The sequence below is a fragment of the Chlorocebus sabaeus genome, chromosome 12 (assembly GCF_047675955.1).
Source record: "Chlorocebus sabaeus isolate Y175 chromosome 12, mChlSab1.0.hap1, whole genome shotgun sequence".
NCBI lineage: Eukaryota > Metazoa > Chordata > Mammalia > Primates > Cercopithecidae > Chlorocebus > Chlorocebus sabaeus.
This window is the reverse complement of record NC_132915.1, coordinates 109,669,146-109,685,461: the sequence shown is the minus strand read 5'-3', so window position 1 is coordinate 109,685,461 and position 16,316 is coordinate 109,669,146. Positions and strand designations below refer to the sequence as shown.

The window sequence follows — 16,316 nt, the reverse complement described above, 5'->3', positions numbered from 1 at the left end:
CTCCGGCCATCTTTTCGAAGGAACGAGAACTCGTCTCCCCTTGCCACCCACCCCAGTCATCTCCTGGGTTGTTTTAGGACTCAGTGATCTACACGCAGTCAGTGCGTGGCACCCACAGACCCTCCGTCCTGGGCATTTTCATTTCCTTCCTTCCAAAGCTTTCTTTTCCCTCCCTGAGAAGCAACATTTTCTGGGGTACCACAAACAACCACGACTTTGTTTCTCTCAAATGTTGGGTGTCTTTGGGACCCTGCCTCTGCCCCTGGTGGTGGCACGCCTGCTCAGTTACAACCCAAAGGAGGTCTCTTTGGGGTCCACACAAGGCTAGGGCTTTGTGGGGACCTTCTGAGCAAACAGCTGTTTGATGTTGCCTCACTCCAGCACCCAGAGTGGCCACCACCGTCTGGATTCTAGGCGCCAAGCCCCTCTCCCACGACTTAGGGGAGCCCCTGCCACCTTCCTCCGCACGGATATTCCATTTGGCTTTGTTCGTCATTAGCACGTTGGAGCTCAGGTCCTGCAGTTTGCAGTGGTCACTGCTGACGAGGATGATGTTGGAGGGTTTGAGATTTCTGAAACCAAGAGGGGGGTTCGCCTCTGGGTGCCAAGGGGCTGCCTGGGCAGCCACCACCCCCGACCCCAGGTGGGACCAACGTGCGTGCTGAGCCTGACTCTCTGCTCCCTGCCCCACCCGGTTCTCAGGCAGCAGCCCACACCCTCCTCCCCTCCACAAAATGCCCCATCTCAGTCTACTTTTTAAGCAGTTGTTTCCTATGTACAGAAATGGACTCAATTATTTTAAACCGGGGGAAGAATCTCCAACCACAAGTAGGAACACACCCAGTACCCGGAAAGGTCCCTTGGTTGACATGTTCACCTCCTTAGATAGCCCAGCTATGCACTTGACTGGGTATTGATTTTTGGCCATTGTGCGATGTCTAGTGACATGACACTGAATGTGGAATGTGAAGCATTCCCTTTGTACATATGGTCTGCGTGGTGTGTGTGTGTGTGTGTGTGTGTATCTGTGTGCTTTAAGTCAGGGTTGCCCAGCTGAAGTGCAGTGGCACGATCATAGCTCACTGAAGCCTCAAGCTCCTGGCATCAAGCAATCCTCCCACCTCAGCCTCCATGTTGCTGGGACCACGGGCGTGTGCCACCACGCCCAGCCACATTGTTTCCCTCTTCCTCTTTAAATAAGATATTGGTGTTCAGAATTGGAGCCATCTCCCAGCCCCTTCAGACCATGGATTCTCCAGCCTGATGCTGGGCCGCTGGGTGGTCAAAGGCATAGCAGGGCCCACTCAGCCCACACTGGCCCCACGGCAGGCAGCCTGGTCTCTCTTCCTGGCAGGGCTGTTGCCTCCTTCCTTCCATGAACTCTAGAGTAACCTGCCTGGCTAGCGCACACCCCGTGCAGCTGTGCGTGTGCACATGGCTTGAGACCACTTGGAAGAGCCTCTCCTGAGCCCGGGAGGTGGTCTGGAAGGTCCCCATCCTATCTTGGCTGCACTGGCCCAGTGCGCCTTTCTCCCCAGATCCTGCCCACGGGCACTGGCACCCGAGTGGCCTCAGTGCCTTTTCTCCCGAAGCAGCCCAACAGTCCAGGGAGGTCAGAGGCCCCAGTCACCTGTGGATGATGTCCAAATGGTGCAGGTATTCCAGCGCGTCCAGCACCTGGCCCAGCACATTCTGCATCCACTGGGGGAGAAGCAGGGGATGCCAGGATGGGAGGGGCGCCCTGTGCTGCTTTCAGGGGGTGACATTCACAGCAGCCAGCAGGATGGTGGCGTATTCTCTCCCTGCATCTTGAGACAGGCCTGAAGCCAGCCAAGCGCTCAGGGTGGAGGAGGCTTCAGTGCGGTGGCTCTCCAGATGGTAAAGCCGCGGCGGCGGCCAGAAGGACTCTGAGTTTCCAGACTCCACACTGCTGTCTCTATACCAGAGACCCCGGGTGCTGCAGGGCCCCATCCCTGCACCCCACCCTGTGGCCCGCGCTGCCCCACACTTGCCGGGAGCTGGAGGCAGATGGGCCTCGTGGGTACGGGAGGGGTGGAAGCCTTCGGTGCCTACACGAGCTCGCTCCTCTAAGTCATTCTAATGAAAAGAACCCTGAGAGAGAATGCTGGGAGTGTTCGGCGTCAGAGACAGGCTCCATCAAGTACCCAGGGTGGTGGTTCTGAAGCTGGGCTCCTAGGGTCCCTGGATTCAGGGCCACCCTGGGGTGTCAGAGAGGGGCTGAGGGGGCAGGACGTGGGCATCCTCCCACTCTCCCCAGTTAGAGTAGGTCTGCTGCACTTACTGGGTTTCTGGGAACATTTCGTGTTTTAAGGGCTTCACTCACAAAGTCTGAAACCCACTTTGGGCCTGCCTCTGAGGCCCACGGTAAGAGAAGAGCTGTGTGCCCCGAAGAGACCCTCAGGGGCACATGGTCCCACCAAACACGGTTCTCAGGGTAAAAGCAGGCAGCATTCTTCTGGGGGAGATGAAAGATCTAAATGCGAAGGCAAAAACGACCAAGCTTCCAGAACCGAGGAGAGTATCTTCATGACCTTGGAGCACAAAAGGCTTCCTAGACTCCAAAGGCACTAACCATAAGAGACAGCATCGGGAAAGCGAACTTCATTACAGTTAGGACTTTCTGTCGTCAAAAGACATCATTAAGAAAGTGAACTGGTTGGGCGTGGTGGCTCACGCCTGTAATCCCAGCACTTTGGGAGGCTGAGGCGGGCGGATCACTTGAGGTAAGGAGTTCAAGACCAGCCTGGGCAACATAGCAAAACCTTGTCTCTACTAATAATACAAAAATTAGCTGGGTGTGTTGGTGGGCACCCTTAGTCCCAGGTACTTGGGAGGCTGAGGCAGGAGAATCGCTTGAACCGGGAGGCGAAGGTTGCAGTGAGCCAAGATCGTGCATTGTACTCCAGCCTGGGCAACAGAGTGAAACTCCATCTCAACAACGACAACAAGAAGACTGACACAGTGAAGCGCTGGCCGCCATGTGGACCGGGAATGCTCACAGCTTGTGAGAGTAAACATGGGGCCAACCAAACCACGCTGGAAATCTGTTTGGAGCATCTACCAAAGCTACACATACACCTACTCTACGACCCAGTAATTCCACTCCTAGGTATTCATCCCAGAAAAGTGAGTGCCTTCCAGCAATGCTCATAGCAGCCTTATTCACAATGGCCCCAAACTGGAAACAGCCCAAATGATTATCCACACAAGACTAGGTAAACAGCCTGCAGCGAGGCCAGGTGCTTATCCACACAAGACTAGGGAAACAGCCTGTGGGGCAGCCAGGCAGCAGAGTGGCAGCAAGCAATGAGCACAGATGATTTGCCGGTGCATGCAGCAGCTGAGGGAAGGAGACCAGACGGGAACGCGCGGCATGCCGGAGGAGTCCATTTACGTGAACTTCAGGGACCGGCAGAACAATCTGGAATCATGGTCACCGACTGGGAACCTTCTGTGCTTAGGAACGCCTTCTGCTTTGAACTGGGTAGAAGTTATATGAGTGCATCAAACTGTGCACTTAAGACCTGCATGCGTCCTAGGGTGCAATGCCTCGAGGCATACATTTAAGAAAAAAACAAGGCTGGACTCCATGGTGCCTGCCTTCCCGCTGTCACTTTGCCCCGAGCTGCAGGGCCTGTGTCACAGGTCTAGGTGGCCCCCAGGCCTGGTGCCCAGAGGATCTTACCTTAGAGTCAATGATTTCCTTTGCCTTCCTCTTATCCTCAATGACCTCCTGGAAGCTGAGCTTGTTGAACTCCATCACCAGGCAGAGGTACAGAGAAGAGATCTGCTGGGACAGGAGGCCCTTATCCAAGGGATGCCCAGGCCCCCATGCTTCTACAGGCTCGCCTGCTCCAGGACCTCCCTGCACTCAGCTGCCATCCGCAGTGGTCGTGGGAGCGCTGCCCACTGGAGGGGGCTACAAGCCCCTCCTGTCCCACCTTCAGTTTCCTCTCTCTCCTCTCCCCATTCCCAGGCCCCACCCCCACTCCACACTCCATCCACACCAAGCCACTTGGACTTTCCTGGAAGCTGCACTTGTCCCCTGGCCACTGCACACCTGGACCCCTCTGCCTGGACCACTACCTACCCGCTTCACGGGGATAACTACTCACCCTTTAGGGCTCAGCTCAGATCCATTTCCTCTGAGGAGCCTGCCCTGGCCAGAGCCCCAGCAGACCGGGTCAGGGCCCCCAGTTCTGCACTCCCTCCCATAGGGAAATGTCCTCTTGGCTTCTGTGCACCCTCCTTGAGAGCATTAGTGGGTGCTCAGAAAAATCTCTGGGAGTGCATGCCGTGAGGTCCCCTCCCCGAGACCCAGCTGGAGCAGAAGGAGCATGTGATGAGGGGTCTTTCCTGCTCAGACCCGGGATTGTTGGCCCCAGGTGGGAACGCCAGTGTGGACGTCTCATGCAGGCTGGCGCCCGGCAGAAGGCTTCTCGGCCTCTCTTTACCTCCAGCACCCTTGTGCCTTCTCAGCCTCCCACTGTCTGCCTCAGACACATTGGAAGTGACTGGAAAGCTCCAGGCTCCTTGTAAAGACAAGAAGTCATCCAGCCTACAGGACCCGGCTGCCGGACCTGAGTCTCTGTCCCCAGTCAGCTGTTTACTAGCTTTGTGGCCTTGGAGAGCTCCTGAACCAGAGCCCTAGGCCCCATCAGGAGCACAGGGACCATGCTTCCTGCCCTGCAGCCCTCCTAGCACGTGATGATGGATGTGGTGCTGGTCAGTAACCTGCACAGGGGCTGCAGGAGGAAGGGGCGCATGGGCCCAGGACGGCACTTGCGTCGGGTGGCTGTGGAGACAGCCTTCCATGAAAGTAGAAACTCTGTCATCAGAGGCACAGGCTCACCAGGACAAGCTCGGTGGCTGTGTGCAGAGCCCGGGAATCAGGCCCACCTCGCCTGGTCCTCTGACTTGGTCACGAACTAGCTGGGTAAACTGGAGCAACTTGTTTCTGTTAGCCTCTGTCTCTTCTTCTGTCAAATGGGTTGAGAACCCCTCCTGGCCAGGCGCGGTGGCTCAAGCCTATAATCCTAGCACTTTGGGAGGCTGAGGCGGGTGGATCACTTAAGGTCAGGAGTTCGACACTACCCTGGCCAATATGGTGAAACCCCATCTCTACTAAAAATATAAAAATTAGCTGGGCATCATGGCACGCGCCTGTAATCCCAGCTACTTGGGAGGCTGAGGCAAGAGAATCGCTTGAACCCAGGAGGCAGAGGTTGCAGTGAGCCAAGATCATGCCATTGCACTCCAGCCTGGGGGACAAGAGCAAGACTTTGTCTCAAAAAAAAACCAAAAAACCCTCCTAATGAGGTTGTTGGGGCTCCTATGAGACGATGCATGGAAAGCCCCCAGCATGGTTCCTGGCCCCAGTGAGTGTTAGGTCAGGTATGGCCACGTTTAGAGTCACTGCCATTGCCACACGAGCTATTCTGACGGTGGGGGGTGGGCGTGCTCTGGGCTCACTCGGCTTGGTCCCACAGCCCACCACGCAGCGGCTGAACCCGTAGATGTGAGCTCTGACCCACCTCCCCATTCCACGTGATGAACAGCTCCCGGTACACAGAGATGTGGGCGTGCTGCAGCTTCAGCAGTGGCATCAGCTGCCAGGATGAGAGCAGAGGAAACGGAGAAGTCAGCGCCTCTTCACGCCTTTCTCAGCTCGGGCTTCTCTGTCACACATCCCAACAAACATGCAAGCCTCGGGCTCTGAGCCGGGCTGGGGAGCGGGCTCAGGGAGGCTGCACGGTGGTTAGGAGCCAGGCAGTCTGATGTGAGTCCTGTGTCCAGCATGTGCTGGCTGTGCTGGGCGACTGGGCCTCACATTGTCATCTGAAAATGGGGGTCCCAGTGGAATCTGCCTCACAGGGATGCCACGGGGACCGAGTGAGCTGTGGTAGGCAGTGCCAGGAAGGTGGGGATCAGCCACAGCCAGGGCTGGCCGGAGGAGGTGGTGCAGCACCGGGAGGTGGGCCCACGGAGAGGTCCCAGTGCCCCCTGCCCTGGCGGAAAGTGCTTTGAAACATGCCCAAACAGGAGCAGACAGGGCTGCCTTAGAGACACAGAGCCAGACAGACACCTGCTTGTGGTGGAAGGTTGGGTGTGAAAGCGGCTGGCCTAGTGGGCCGTGGAATTGAATCAGCAACGTGAAAAGCCATGGCGGCGTGGGGCTCTGGGTGGGCCCCCATGCTCTTTCTTCCCATTTGTTACCGAGTAGCCTGGGCCCACCACTGTGCTTCAGTCACACTATACACCGAATAATGTTTGCTGGCCAAGCTGCAGAGCCAGCAATTCCAGAAGACAAACAAGTGACTATGAGATAGGAAGGGACACCTTCAAGCTCGTGGGAAATTCAAGAAACACAAAGAAAGGCTACTCAGAGGCTTTGCCAATCCAACCGAAGTGCAGCTGTTATTGCTATTATTGTAAATGACCATGCTACTGCTGGGCCGCTCTGAATGGTAGAATGAAGGATAATTTACGTTTGCTTTGTTAAACAATTCTGGTATGGGCGTGGTGGTACACACCTGTACCCCAGCACTTTGGAGGCCGAGGTGGGAGGATTGCTTGAGCCCAGAAGTTCAAAAGTAGCCTGGGCAAAATGGTGAGACTCCATTGCTATTAAAGAAAAAAAAAAGGTAAAAGCAAAAGAAAACCCAATTCTGTATTTAAAAAACTTTCTTCTGTAATTAATAATTTTATATTGAAGAAAAAATATTTAAAAAACAGTTATTGGTAGATTAACCTAGGGACCTGGCCAATATTTATTTATTTTTGAGACGAAGTTTTGCTCTATTGCCCAGGGTGGAATATAATGGTGTGATCTCGGCTCATTGCAACCTCCGCCTCCCAGGTTCAAGCGATTCTCCCGCCTCAACCTCCCGAAGTAGCTGGGATTACAGGCACCCACCACCATGCCCAGCTAATTTTTTTGTATTTTTAGTTGAGATGGGGTTTCCCCATGTTGGCTAGACTGGTCTTGAACTCCTGACCTCAGGTGATCCACCCGCCTCGGCTTCCCAAAGTGCTGGGATTACAAGCGTGAGCCACTGTGTGCAGCCCAATATTTAAACTTTATGTTCTCTGGGAATATGCGTTCTAAGTTGTTGGCACCTGCATTTAGCAGTGAGTGTTTGGGGCATGGCCTCCCTTCACGACCTGGGGCTGCTGGCTTCACAGCTGAGGCAAAACTGGTGCTGATGCTCTATCCCTCCCTCCAGCCTTCCCTTTACCCAGGCACTCAACAAGAAGGTATAGAACACAATCCGTGTATGCTCTATTGAGCTCTTCCAGAGGGGAAACCACCCTGAGAGTTACCTCCTCCAGGGCCTGACTGGCTTGATGGTCATCCATGCATTCCACCTGCAAGGGCACAAAAGCATGAGCTTAATAAACATGTAGCAAATCATCTCCATTATCACCACCATCACCACCACCACCATGACCATTACCATCATCACCACAACCACCACCTCCACCACAACCATCACCATCATTACCACAACCACAACCATCACCACCATCATTGTCACCATCACCACCATCACCACCATCATCACCATCATTACCATCATCACCATAACCGCCATCACCATCATCACACCACCACCACTACCATTACCACCATCACTCCATCACCACCACCATCACTGTCATCACCATCATTAATATCATCATTACCACCACCGTCACCATCACCATCACTGCCATCATCACCATCATTACCATCATCATCACCATCACCACCATCATCACCATCATTACCATCATTACCATCACCGCCATCGCCATCATTACACCACCACCACCCCCATTACCATCATCACTCCATCACCACCACCATCACCACTATCATCACCATCATTAACATCATCATTACCACCATTACCACCATCACCATCACCACCATCATCATACCACCACCACCACCATTACCATCATCACTCCATCATCACCACCATCACCATCACCACTATCACCATCATTACCATCATCACCGCCATCCCCACCATCATTACCATCATCACCATCACCATCATCACACCACCACCATCACTCCATCACCACCACCATCACCATCATCACCACCATCACCATGACTGCCATCATCACCATCACCATCACCACCGTCACCACCATCATCACCATCATCATCACCACCACCATTACCATCATCCATCACCTCCACTGTCACCATCGCCACTATCATCACCATCATAACCATCATCATTACCACCATCATCACTGCCATCACCATCACCACCATCATCACCATCATCACCATCACACCACCACCATTACCACCATCACTCCATCACCACCACCATCACCATAATTAACATCATCATTACCACCATCATCACCACCATCACCATCACTGCCATCATCACCATCATTACCATCATCATCACCATCACCACCATCATCACCATCACCACCATTACCACCATCACCACCATCATCACCATCACCACCACCATCACCATCACCACTATCGTCATCTTCATAACCATCATTACCAAAATCACCATCACCATCATCATCAGCATCATCACACAATCATCACCATCATCAAAATCATTACCATCATCACCACCTTCACCATCATCACACCATCACCACCACCACTATCATTACCACCATCACACCATCAACACCACCGTCGTCATCACCACTATTATCCCCATCATCATTGCCATCACCAACATCATTACCATCACTATCACACCACCACCACCATCACCATTACACCATCACCATCATCACACCATCAACACCATTGTCACCATCACTACTATCATCACCATCATTACCATCATCACCACCATCATCACCATCATTACCACCATCACCATCACACCACCACCACCACCACCACCATCACACCATCACACCGTCACCACCACCATCACCATCATCACATCACCATGACCATCATCAGCACCACCATCACCATCATCACATCACCATGATGACCATCATCAGCACCACCATCACCATCATCACACCATCACCATCACACCACCACCACCACCACCACCATCACACCATCACACCATCACACCATCACCACCACCATCAGCATCATCACATCACCATGACCATCACCAGCACCACCATCACCATCATCACACCATCACCATCACACCACCACCACCACCACCACCACCATCACATCATCACCACCATCATCACCATCATCACATCACCACGACCATCACCAGCACCACCATCACATCATCACACCATCACCATCACACCACCACCACCACCACCACCATCACACCATCACACCATCACACCATCACCACCACCATCAGCATCATCACATCACCATGACCATCACCAGCACCACCATCACCATCATCACACCATCACCATCACACCACCACCACCACCACCACCACCATCACATCATCACCACCACCATCACCATCATCACATCACCACGACCATCACCAGCACCACCATCACATCATCACACCATCACCATCACACCACCACCACCACCACCACCACCACACCATCACACCATCACCACCACCATCACCATCATCACATCACCATGACCATCACCAGCACCACCATCACCATCATCACACCATCACCATTATCATCACCATCTAGCTGCCACCACCATCACCACCACTACCACCATCATTGCCACCTCCATCATCACCACTATCATTATTTAGCAGGAGTGACAGGCTCCCACCATTCCTGCCCCCACCATATGGCACAAACGGAAGATATTCCTAAGGCAGAGATCTAAAAATACTTAGAGCAATGAGAACATCTCTGCTCCTGTTGCAAAGATAAGTTTAGGACAGCATAATATAAATTCCAAGAAATCAGTAAAGGATCCATTTTCAGACCATCTTTAAACAGGAACATCTTGTTCTGGTTGGGAAAGCATCAATCGCACCACTTCATTCCTTACCCACATGGGAAAGGTTGTCTCCATGCATGGAATGTGCAGTGCTCTTCTCTCTTTCCTGTGCCTTCTCCAGGTGGAGGTGGGGGGGGCATGGAAAGGGAAGGGTACCCGGTGGCAAGGGAAGCACAGAGCTTTGAGTCTGCAGCACGCTTGGTGGCACAGGCCCTAGGTGTATACTACCACTGGCTCTAATACCAGATCTTCACCCAGAATGTTGCTCAAAAGACTTATGAATGAAGTACTCTTTTTTTTTTTTTTTTTTTTTTGAGATGGAGTCTCGCTCTGTCGCCCAGGCTGGAGTGCCAGTGGCCAGATCTCAGCTCACTGCAAGCTCCGCCTCCCGGGTTCACGCCATTCTCCTGCCTCAGCCTCCCGAGTAGCTGGGACTACAGGCGCCCACCACCACGCCCGGCTAGTTTTTTGTATTTTTAGTAGAGACGGGGTTTCACCGTGTTAGCCAGGATGGTCTCGATCTCCTGACCTCATGATCCGCCCATCTCGGCCTCCCAAAGTGCTGGGATTACAGGCTTGAGCCACCGCACCCGGCCTGAAGTACTCTTATAATGGGGTGATTGCAGACCATCATGTAAAGTTAGTGAATTGTTCCCAGATCTATGGAGAGACCTGAGATGCCAGTGGCACTGTCCCGTGGAATCCAGGGCAAAGACACTGCGTGAGCCCTCCTGTCTTCCTTTCCTCCTGTCCCAGGGGGCATATGAGGAGGTGAAGTTGGCCAAAACATATAGAAAGGCTTGAAAATGCTACATCGTGGCTGGGCACAGTGGCTCACGCCTGTAATCCCAGCACTTTGAGAGGCCGAGGCGGGCGGATCACCTGAGGTCGGGAGTTTGAGACCAGACTGACCAACGTGGAGAAATCTTGTCTCTACTAAAAATACAAAATTAGCCAGGTGTGGTGGCACATGCCTGTAATCCCAGCTACTCAGGAGGCTGAGGCAGGAGAATCACTTGAACCTGGGAGAAGGAGGTTGCAGTGCACCGAGATCACGCCATTGCACTCCAGCCTGGGCAACAAAAGCGAGACTCCGTCTCCAAAAAAAAAAAAAAAAAAAAAAAAGGCTGGCTGTGGTGGCTCACGCCTGTAATCCCAGCACTTTGGGAGGCCAAGGTGGGCGGATCATCTGAGGTCGGGAGTTCGAGACCAGCCTGACCATCCTCTCCATGTTAGTGGAGAAACCCCATCTACTAAAAATACAAAATTAGCCAGACGTGGTGGCACATGCCTGTAATCCCAGCCACTCAGGAAGGCTGAGGCAAGAGAATCACTTGAATCCGGGAGGCAGAGGTTACAGTGAACCGAGATCACACCACTGCACTCCAGCCGAGGCAACAAGAGCAAAACTCCATCTCAAAAAAAAAAAAAAAAAAAGTTACATTGTATGACCCAGAAATCTCACTCCTAGGAATTTTTCCTAAGGAAATCATGGATGCTAAAACAAAAAACAAAAAACAAAAAACAAAAACCCATAATGCTATAAGCATCTTTATCAGAGCTGTTTACACAAAGTGAAAAATTGAGAACGAGCTCAATGCTCAGCCTGTGTGATAGGGATGGCTTGGGTCAGCTACAGCACATCAAGCAAGACGGGAGGCCACACAGCTGCCAGAGCCAGGAGAGGAGGCGGCTGTGGGAATGCTTGCAATATAAAAAGCATGCTATCAACTTTAACAATACCATTCTCCTAAATCCAAAAAGATTTATAAACTCTTAGGAAAAAAGACCGGAAGAACCCATAAACTCCTACCTACACTCTCCTTCCCCAATTTTTATTTAGAAATAATTGGCTGATATTTTTATTTTTAATTTAATTAATTAATTCAGACAGAGTCTGGCTCTGTCACCCAAGCTGGAGGGCAGTGACGCAATCTCGACTCACTGCAACCTCCGCCTCCCGGGTTCAAGTGATTCTTCAGCGTCAGCCTCCCAAGTAGCTGGGATTACAGGCACACATCACCATGCTCGGCTAATTTTTGTATTTTTAGTAGAGATGGGGTTTCACCATGTTGGCCAGGCTGCTCTCGAACTTCTGACCTCAAGGGATCCACCTGCCTCAGCCTCCCAAAGTGCTGGGATTACAGGGATGAGCCACCATGCCTAGTCACGGCTGACATTTTTAAAAGCTCCTCAGGCTGGGTGTGGTGGCTCACACCTGTAATTCCAGCACTTTAGGAGGCTGAGGCAGGCAGATTGCCTGAGCTCAGGAGTTTGAGACCAGCCTGGGCAACACAGTGAAACCCTGTCTCTGCTAAAATACAATTAGCCAGGCGTGGCAGCATGTGCCTGTGGTCCCAGCTACTCGGGAGGCCGAGGCGGGAGAATTGCTTGAACCCGGGAGGCAGAGGTTGCAGTGAGCTGAGATTGCACCACTGCACTCCAGCCTGGGCGACAGGGCAAGACTCTATCTCCGAAAAACACACACACACACACACACACACACACACAAAAGCTCCTTTATTGCTCAGAGAGCAGTCAGCCACTCTGCCTCAGTGGCTTGTGAGACAAGGGGGCCAACCCCACAGACAGCCAGCAAGGGAGCAGGGCAGGGGCAAGGACTCCAGGCCCAACCATTCAGGGTGAGGCTGCGCAGCTGCACAGGCTGAGGCCTGGCCCAGTAGCGGCTTCTAACAAGGCTCCTCCTGCTGCACAGCCAGACTTAAACCTGCTGGGTCCCTGCCACCACCACAGAGAGGAGGGCGTGCCAGGGACTCTTGCAGCAGCTCTCTCACCCTGGTCCCTCTGTTGATCTGGACCTCCCTGTCTCGGACACACAAAGGGCTGTCCTCCTGCAGGCCTACACCTCCCTATGCCCTGCTAGCCCTGGTGAGGAGTGCGGTGGAAGGGCTCAGGACCTGGTGTGTGACCTTAGCCCTGTGTGACCTTGAGCCAGTCCCCATCCTCTCTGGGCCTGGCTCCCTTTTGGTAAAACTGGTGGCCCAGCACTGGGTAGCACGGTGTCCCCCAATGAGGTGGCCTGAATTCAAACCCTCTGGGAAATTGTGTGACCTTGGCTAGTCTGGCGCTGCCTTGAGCCTCACTGTCTTTGGCTATAAACAGGGTCATTGTTTCTGCTTTACAGGGTTGACGGGAGATGAAGTGAGTCGGTGCCTGGCATACAGCACGTGATGTGTAAATGGTAGGAGGTGGTGGTGATGGAGTAAAAATTAGCATTGCTTCCCCATCAAGGTGACAGAGCTTCATGCACCCCCACGTCTACCCCAACCAGATTTGTCTCTGTGAGTGCTGGCAGCGAGGAATCTAGCTGCCGCATCAGGAAGCTTCTCCAACATGGGAAGAGCTTGTGTTGGAGAAAATCACAGCCACAGAACCACCTGGCGTGGGATGCACAGGCTTGGCCTCTTACCTGCTTTATCACACGCTTGACTTTGGTTTCCATTTCCTCCACCACCAGGTTCACCCCCAAGGCCCCAGGATTCAGTTGGTACAAAACCTACCAGCAAGGAAGAGAAAAGCTTTCAGGAAATGCACACAACTTATCCCTTTCCAGAAGCCCAGCTCCAACTCCTTTTCTGGCCCTGGTAACTCCCCTTTCAGGCTGGCAGAGCAAGTGGCTCCACCCCATCTTGCAATAGAGGAAATGGCCCAAGGAGGGCAAGAAGCCTTTCAATGGCAGGACTCTGATCTCACCTATTTGGGGCCGATTCTGGAGCTCTTTCTTCTACAACCCTGTATCCCTCCCCCAAACTGCAATGAGGACCGGCTGGGCACTCAAGAGCAAGAACTTCCCAGAGGAAAAGGGCTTATTCACTCTCTGTAGACCCCTGGGACCTCAGCTTCCAGCATCCACCTCCAAACTGGCTTCAAACAAGAAAGTAACCGGTCTTGTGGCTGGTACAATCAGGAAGCCATTGTGTGCCTGGCATGGTGCCAAGCACTTCACGGGCACCCTATGCAGTGGACACCATTGCTACTCTGTGTTTACATTGGGGAAAACTGAGGCACAAGGAACTAGGTCCTTGCCTGAGGCTATGTCACTAGAAAGCAGGACACTGCCTGGGGTAACTCTGGGGGTCTGACCTTAGAGCCTGTGATTTGAGACAAAGTTGCAGAGAGATGGCCACCAAGTCAGAACTCTGTGCAGAGACCAAGTGCTATGGGGCAGGGGACCGGGCGGGAGATTGCTGGAGGCTAACATGCATCCGAGGATTGTGGGAGGGCGGGCAGGATCCAGAGGAGGAGATATGAGGATGGAAGCCTGAGCCTAGGGACTCTCAGAGCCTATAAAAGATTTAGGAGTCTGTAATCCAGCCTTGTGAGCAGCCTGCTGGATATTCTAAGCTGGGGTCCCCAACCTAGTCTGTGACCTGTTTAGGAACCAGGCTGCACAGCAGGAGGTGAGCAGCAGGCAGTGGAGCAAAGCTTCATCTGTATTTACAGCCGCTCCCCATGGCTCGCATTACCACGCAAGCTCCGCCTCCTGTCAGTTTAGCAGCAGCCTTAGATTCTCATAGGAGTGCGAACCCTATTGTGAACAGTGCACGTGAGGGATCCAGGCTGCACACTCCTTATGAGAATCAAATGCCTGATGATCTGTCACTGTCTCCTATCATCCCCAGAGAGGATCGTCTAGTTGCAAGAAAACAAGCTCAGGGCTCCCACTGATTCTACATGATGGTGAGTTGTGTAATTATTTCATTATGTATTACAATATAATAATAGAAATGAACTGCACACTAAGTGTAATGTGCTTGAATCATCCCAAAACCATCCTCCCGCCTCCGTCTGTGGAAAAATTGTCTTCCACAAAACTGGTCCCTCGTGCCAAAAAAGTTGGGGACTGCTGGTTTTTTTTGTTTTGTTGTGTTGTGTTTTGTTTCTGAGAGACAGTTTTGCTCTTGTGGCCCAGGCTGGAGTGCAATGGTGCTATCTCGGCTCCCCACAACCTCTGCCTCCTGGGTTCAAGCAATTCTCCTGCCTCAGCCACCCGAGTGGCTGGGATTACAGGCATGCGCCACCATGCCTGGCTAATTTTGTATTTTCAGTAGAGACGGGGTTTCTCCATGTTGGTCAGGCTGGTCTCAAACTCCCAACCTCAGGTGATCCACCCGCCATGGCCTCCCAAAGTGCTGGGATTACAGGCGTGACCCACCGAGCCTGGCCAGGGACTGCTGTTCTAAGCCACAGGGGGCTGAGGGCAGAGCTGGTGTGAGAGCGTTCAGGCTCAGGCAGCAAATTAAACAGCAAAATGGACCCATATCGGATCAAGTCTATTTTTTTTTCCAAAAGCAGGTATATTCCTGAAAGGTCTATTTTTTTTTTTCTCTGAAAAGTAACTTTATTTTAAAAATTATCTGGCCACCAGAAGCTCATCTGTGTCACCGCTGGCAACGCCCTATAGTCCTCTCACACAAAGACAATTCTTCCCAAGTGACAAAAATCTAATCCGCAAACTGTTTCCAAGCGAATGCGGTTTTCACAAATGCTGAATCTAATAAAGTTTACATATCATGTATAGAAGCATTTAATTAAACATTCACTTTTATTTTGCAGCTTTCCTTTTGTGTTTTGTAAATTTTTTAGGTCTCAAATATTTTCAAAGACCCACGCTGCAGGGGTGTTTTTAGGGGACTGGGGGCTCCCAATTACGTACTCGGGATGTTCCCGGGGGTCCTGCCTTGGTGGACCCAAGCGCCCAGACCCCGGGCACAAAGGATAGAGGAGCTGCCCCACGCCCTCAAATACTCAGCCAGGGCTGGAGAATCCTTAGTCAATTCACAAAGGGGGAAACTGAGTGGCAAAGGGCACCCAGGAGGTCACCGTGGGAGGCCCCCCCGGGTTCAACCTAGGAGCTGGAGGCCAACACTGACTAGGGCGCGGGTCCCTCGCCGCCCTCGGTCGGAACCGCCGGCCGCAGCTCCAGGGTTGGCGACCGTTACCCCACGGAGCCCCCGCCTCCCCGCAGGGAACACTCGGCACCTGGTACTTGTCCATGGGCTCTCCGGGGTACCCTGGGCCTCGCTCCCCCTGCGTGGGGCGCCTGCCATCGGTCTCTGGCCCAAGCATGTTCAGTAGCTACCGCGTACGGGTGATCGTCCGCCCCTGACCCCACCCCGTGTGGGTCAGTGGGACCCGCGGGACCCTCCCGGCCCGAACGGCGTCCTCGAGGCATCCAAGCGTCCCTCCCGCACGCCGGCCCCAGACCCCCCAGGCCTGCCCCCTTAAAGGGGACGCGTTCCGCCGGGCCGGGAGGTGCCGCAGGGCCTGCGCGCGGTGGGCGGGGCCTCCAGCGTGAGAGGCGTGGCGTCGAGCGCGGCGGGGGTGGCTTCGAGCGGACCGGTCGCGAGGCTGGGGACGGTGCATGGCCCCTTTAAGA

General features: G+C 53.2%; 1 protein-coding gene across 7 annotated transcripts in view; it reads right to left on the bottom strand.

Moving 5' to 3' along the window:
* STKLD1 (serine/threonine kinase like domain containing 1) overlaps nucleotides 1-16,310 on the bottom strand; it is a 29,715-nt gene extending 13,405 nt beyond the window's left edge. Inside the window, exons 1-7 of one of the 7 annotated variants that reach the window (XM_037986971.2) lie at nucleotides 15,920-16,292; nucleotides 13,347-13,433; nucleotides 7,345-7,389; nucleotides 5,556-5,630; nucleotides 3,707-3,808; nucleotides 1,631-1,701; nucleotides 457-572 (exon numbers count right to left, since the gene is read on the bottom strand). In XM_037986971.2, the coding sequence (XP_037842899.2) occupies nucleotides 457-572; nucleotides 1,631-1,701; nucleotides 3,707-3,808; nucleotides 5,556-5,630; nucleotides 7,345-7,389; nucleotides 13,347-13,433; nucleotides 15,920-16,006 (583 nt within the window). In that variant the 5' untranslated portion in view covers nucleotides 16,007-16,292. Of the gene's footprint in view, nucleotides 1-456; nucleotides 573-1,630; nucleotides 1,702-3,706; nucleotides 3,812-5,555; nucleotides 5,631-7,344; nucleotides 7,390-13,346; nucleotides 13,434-15,919 lie in introns of all 7 variants that reach the window. The other 6 variants (XM_037986975.2, XM_073022071.1, XM_073022069.1 and 3 more) reach the window with 6 other exon arrangements.
* Between the last annotated feature and the right edge of the window lie 6 nt (nucleotides 16,311-16,316).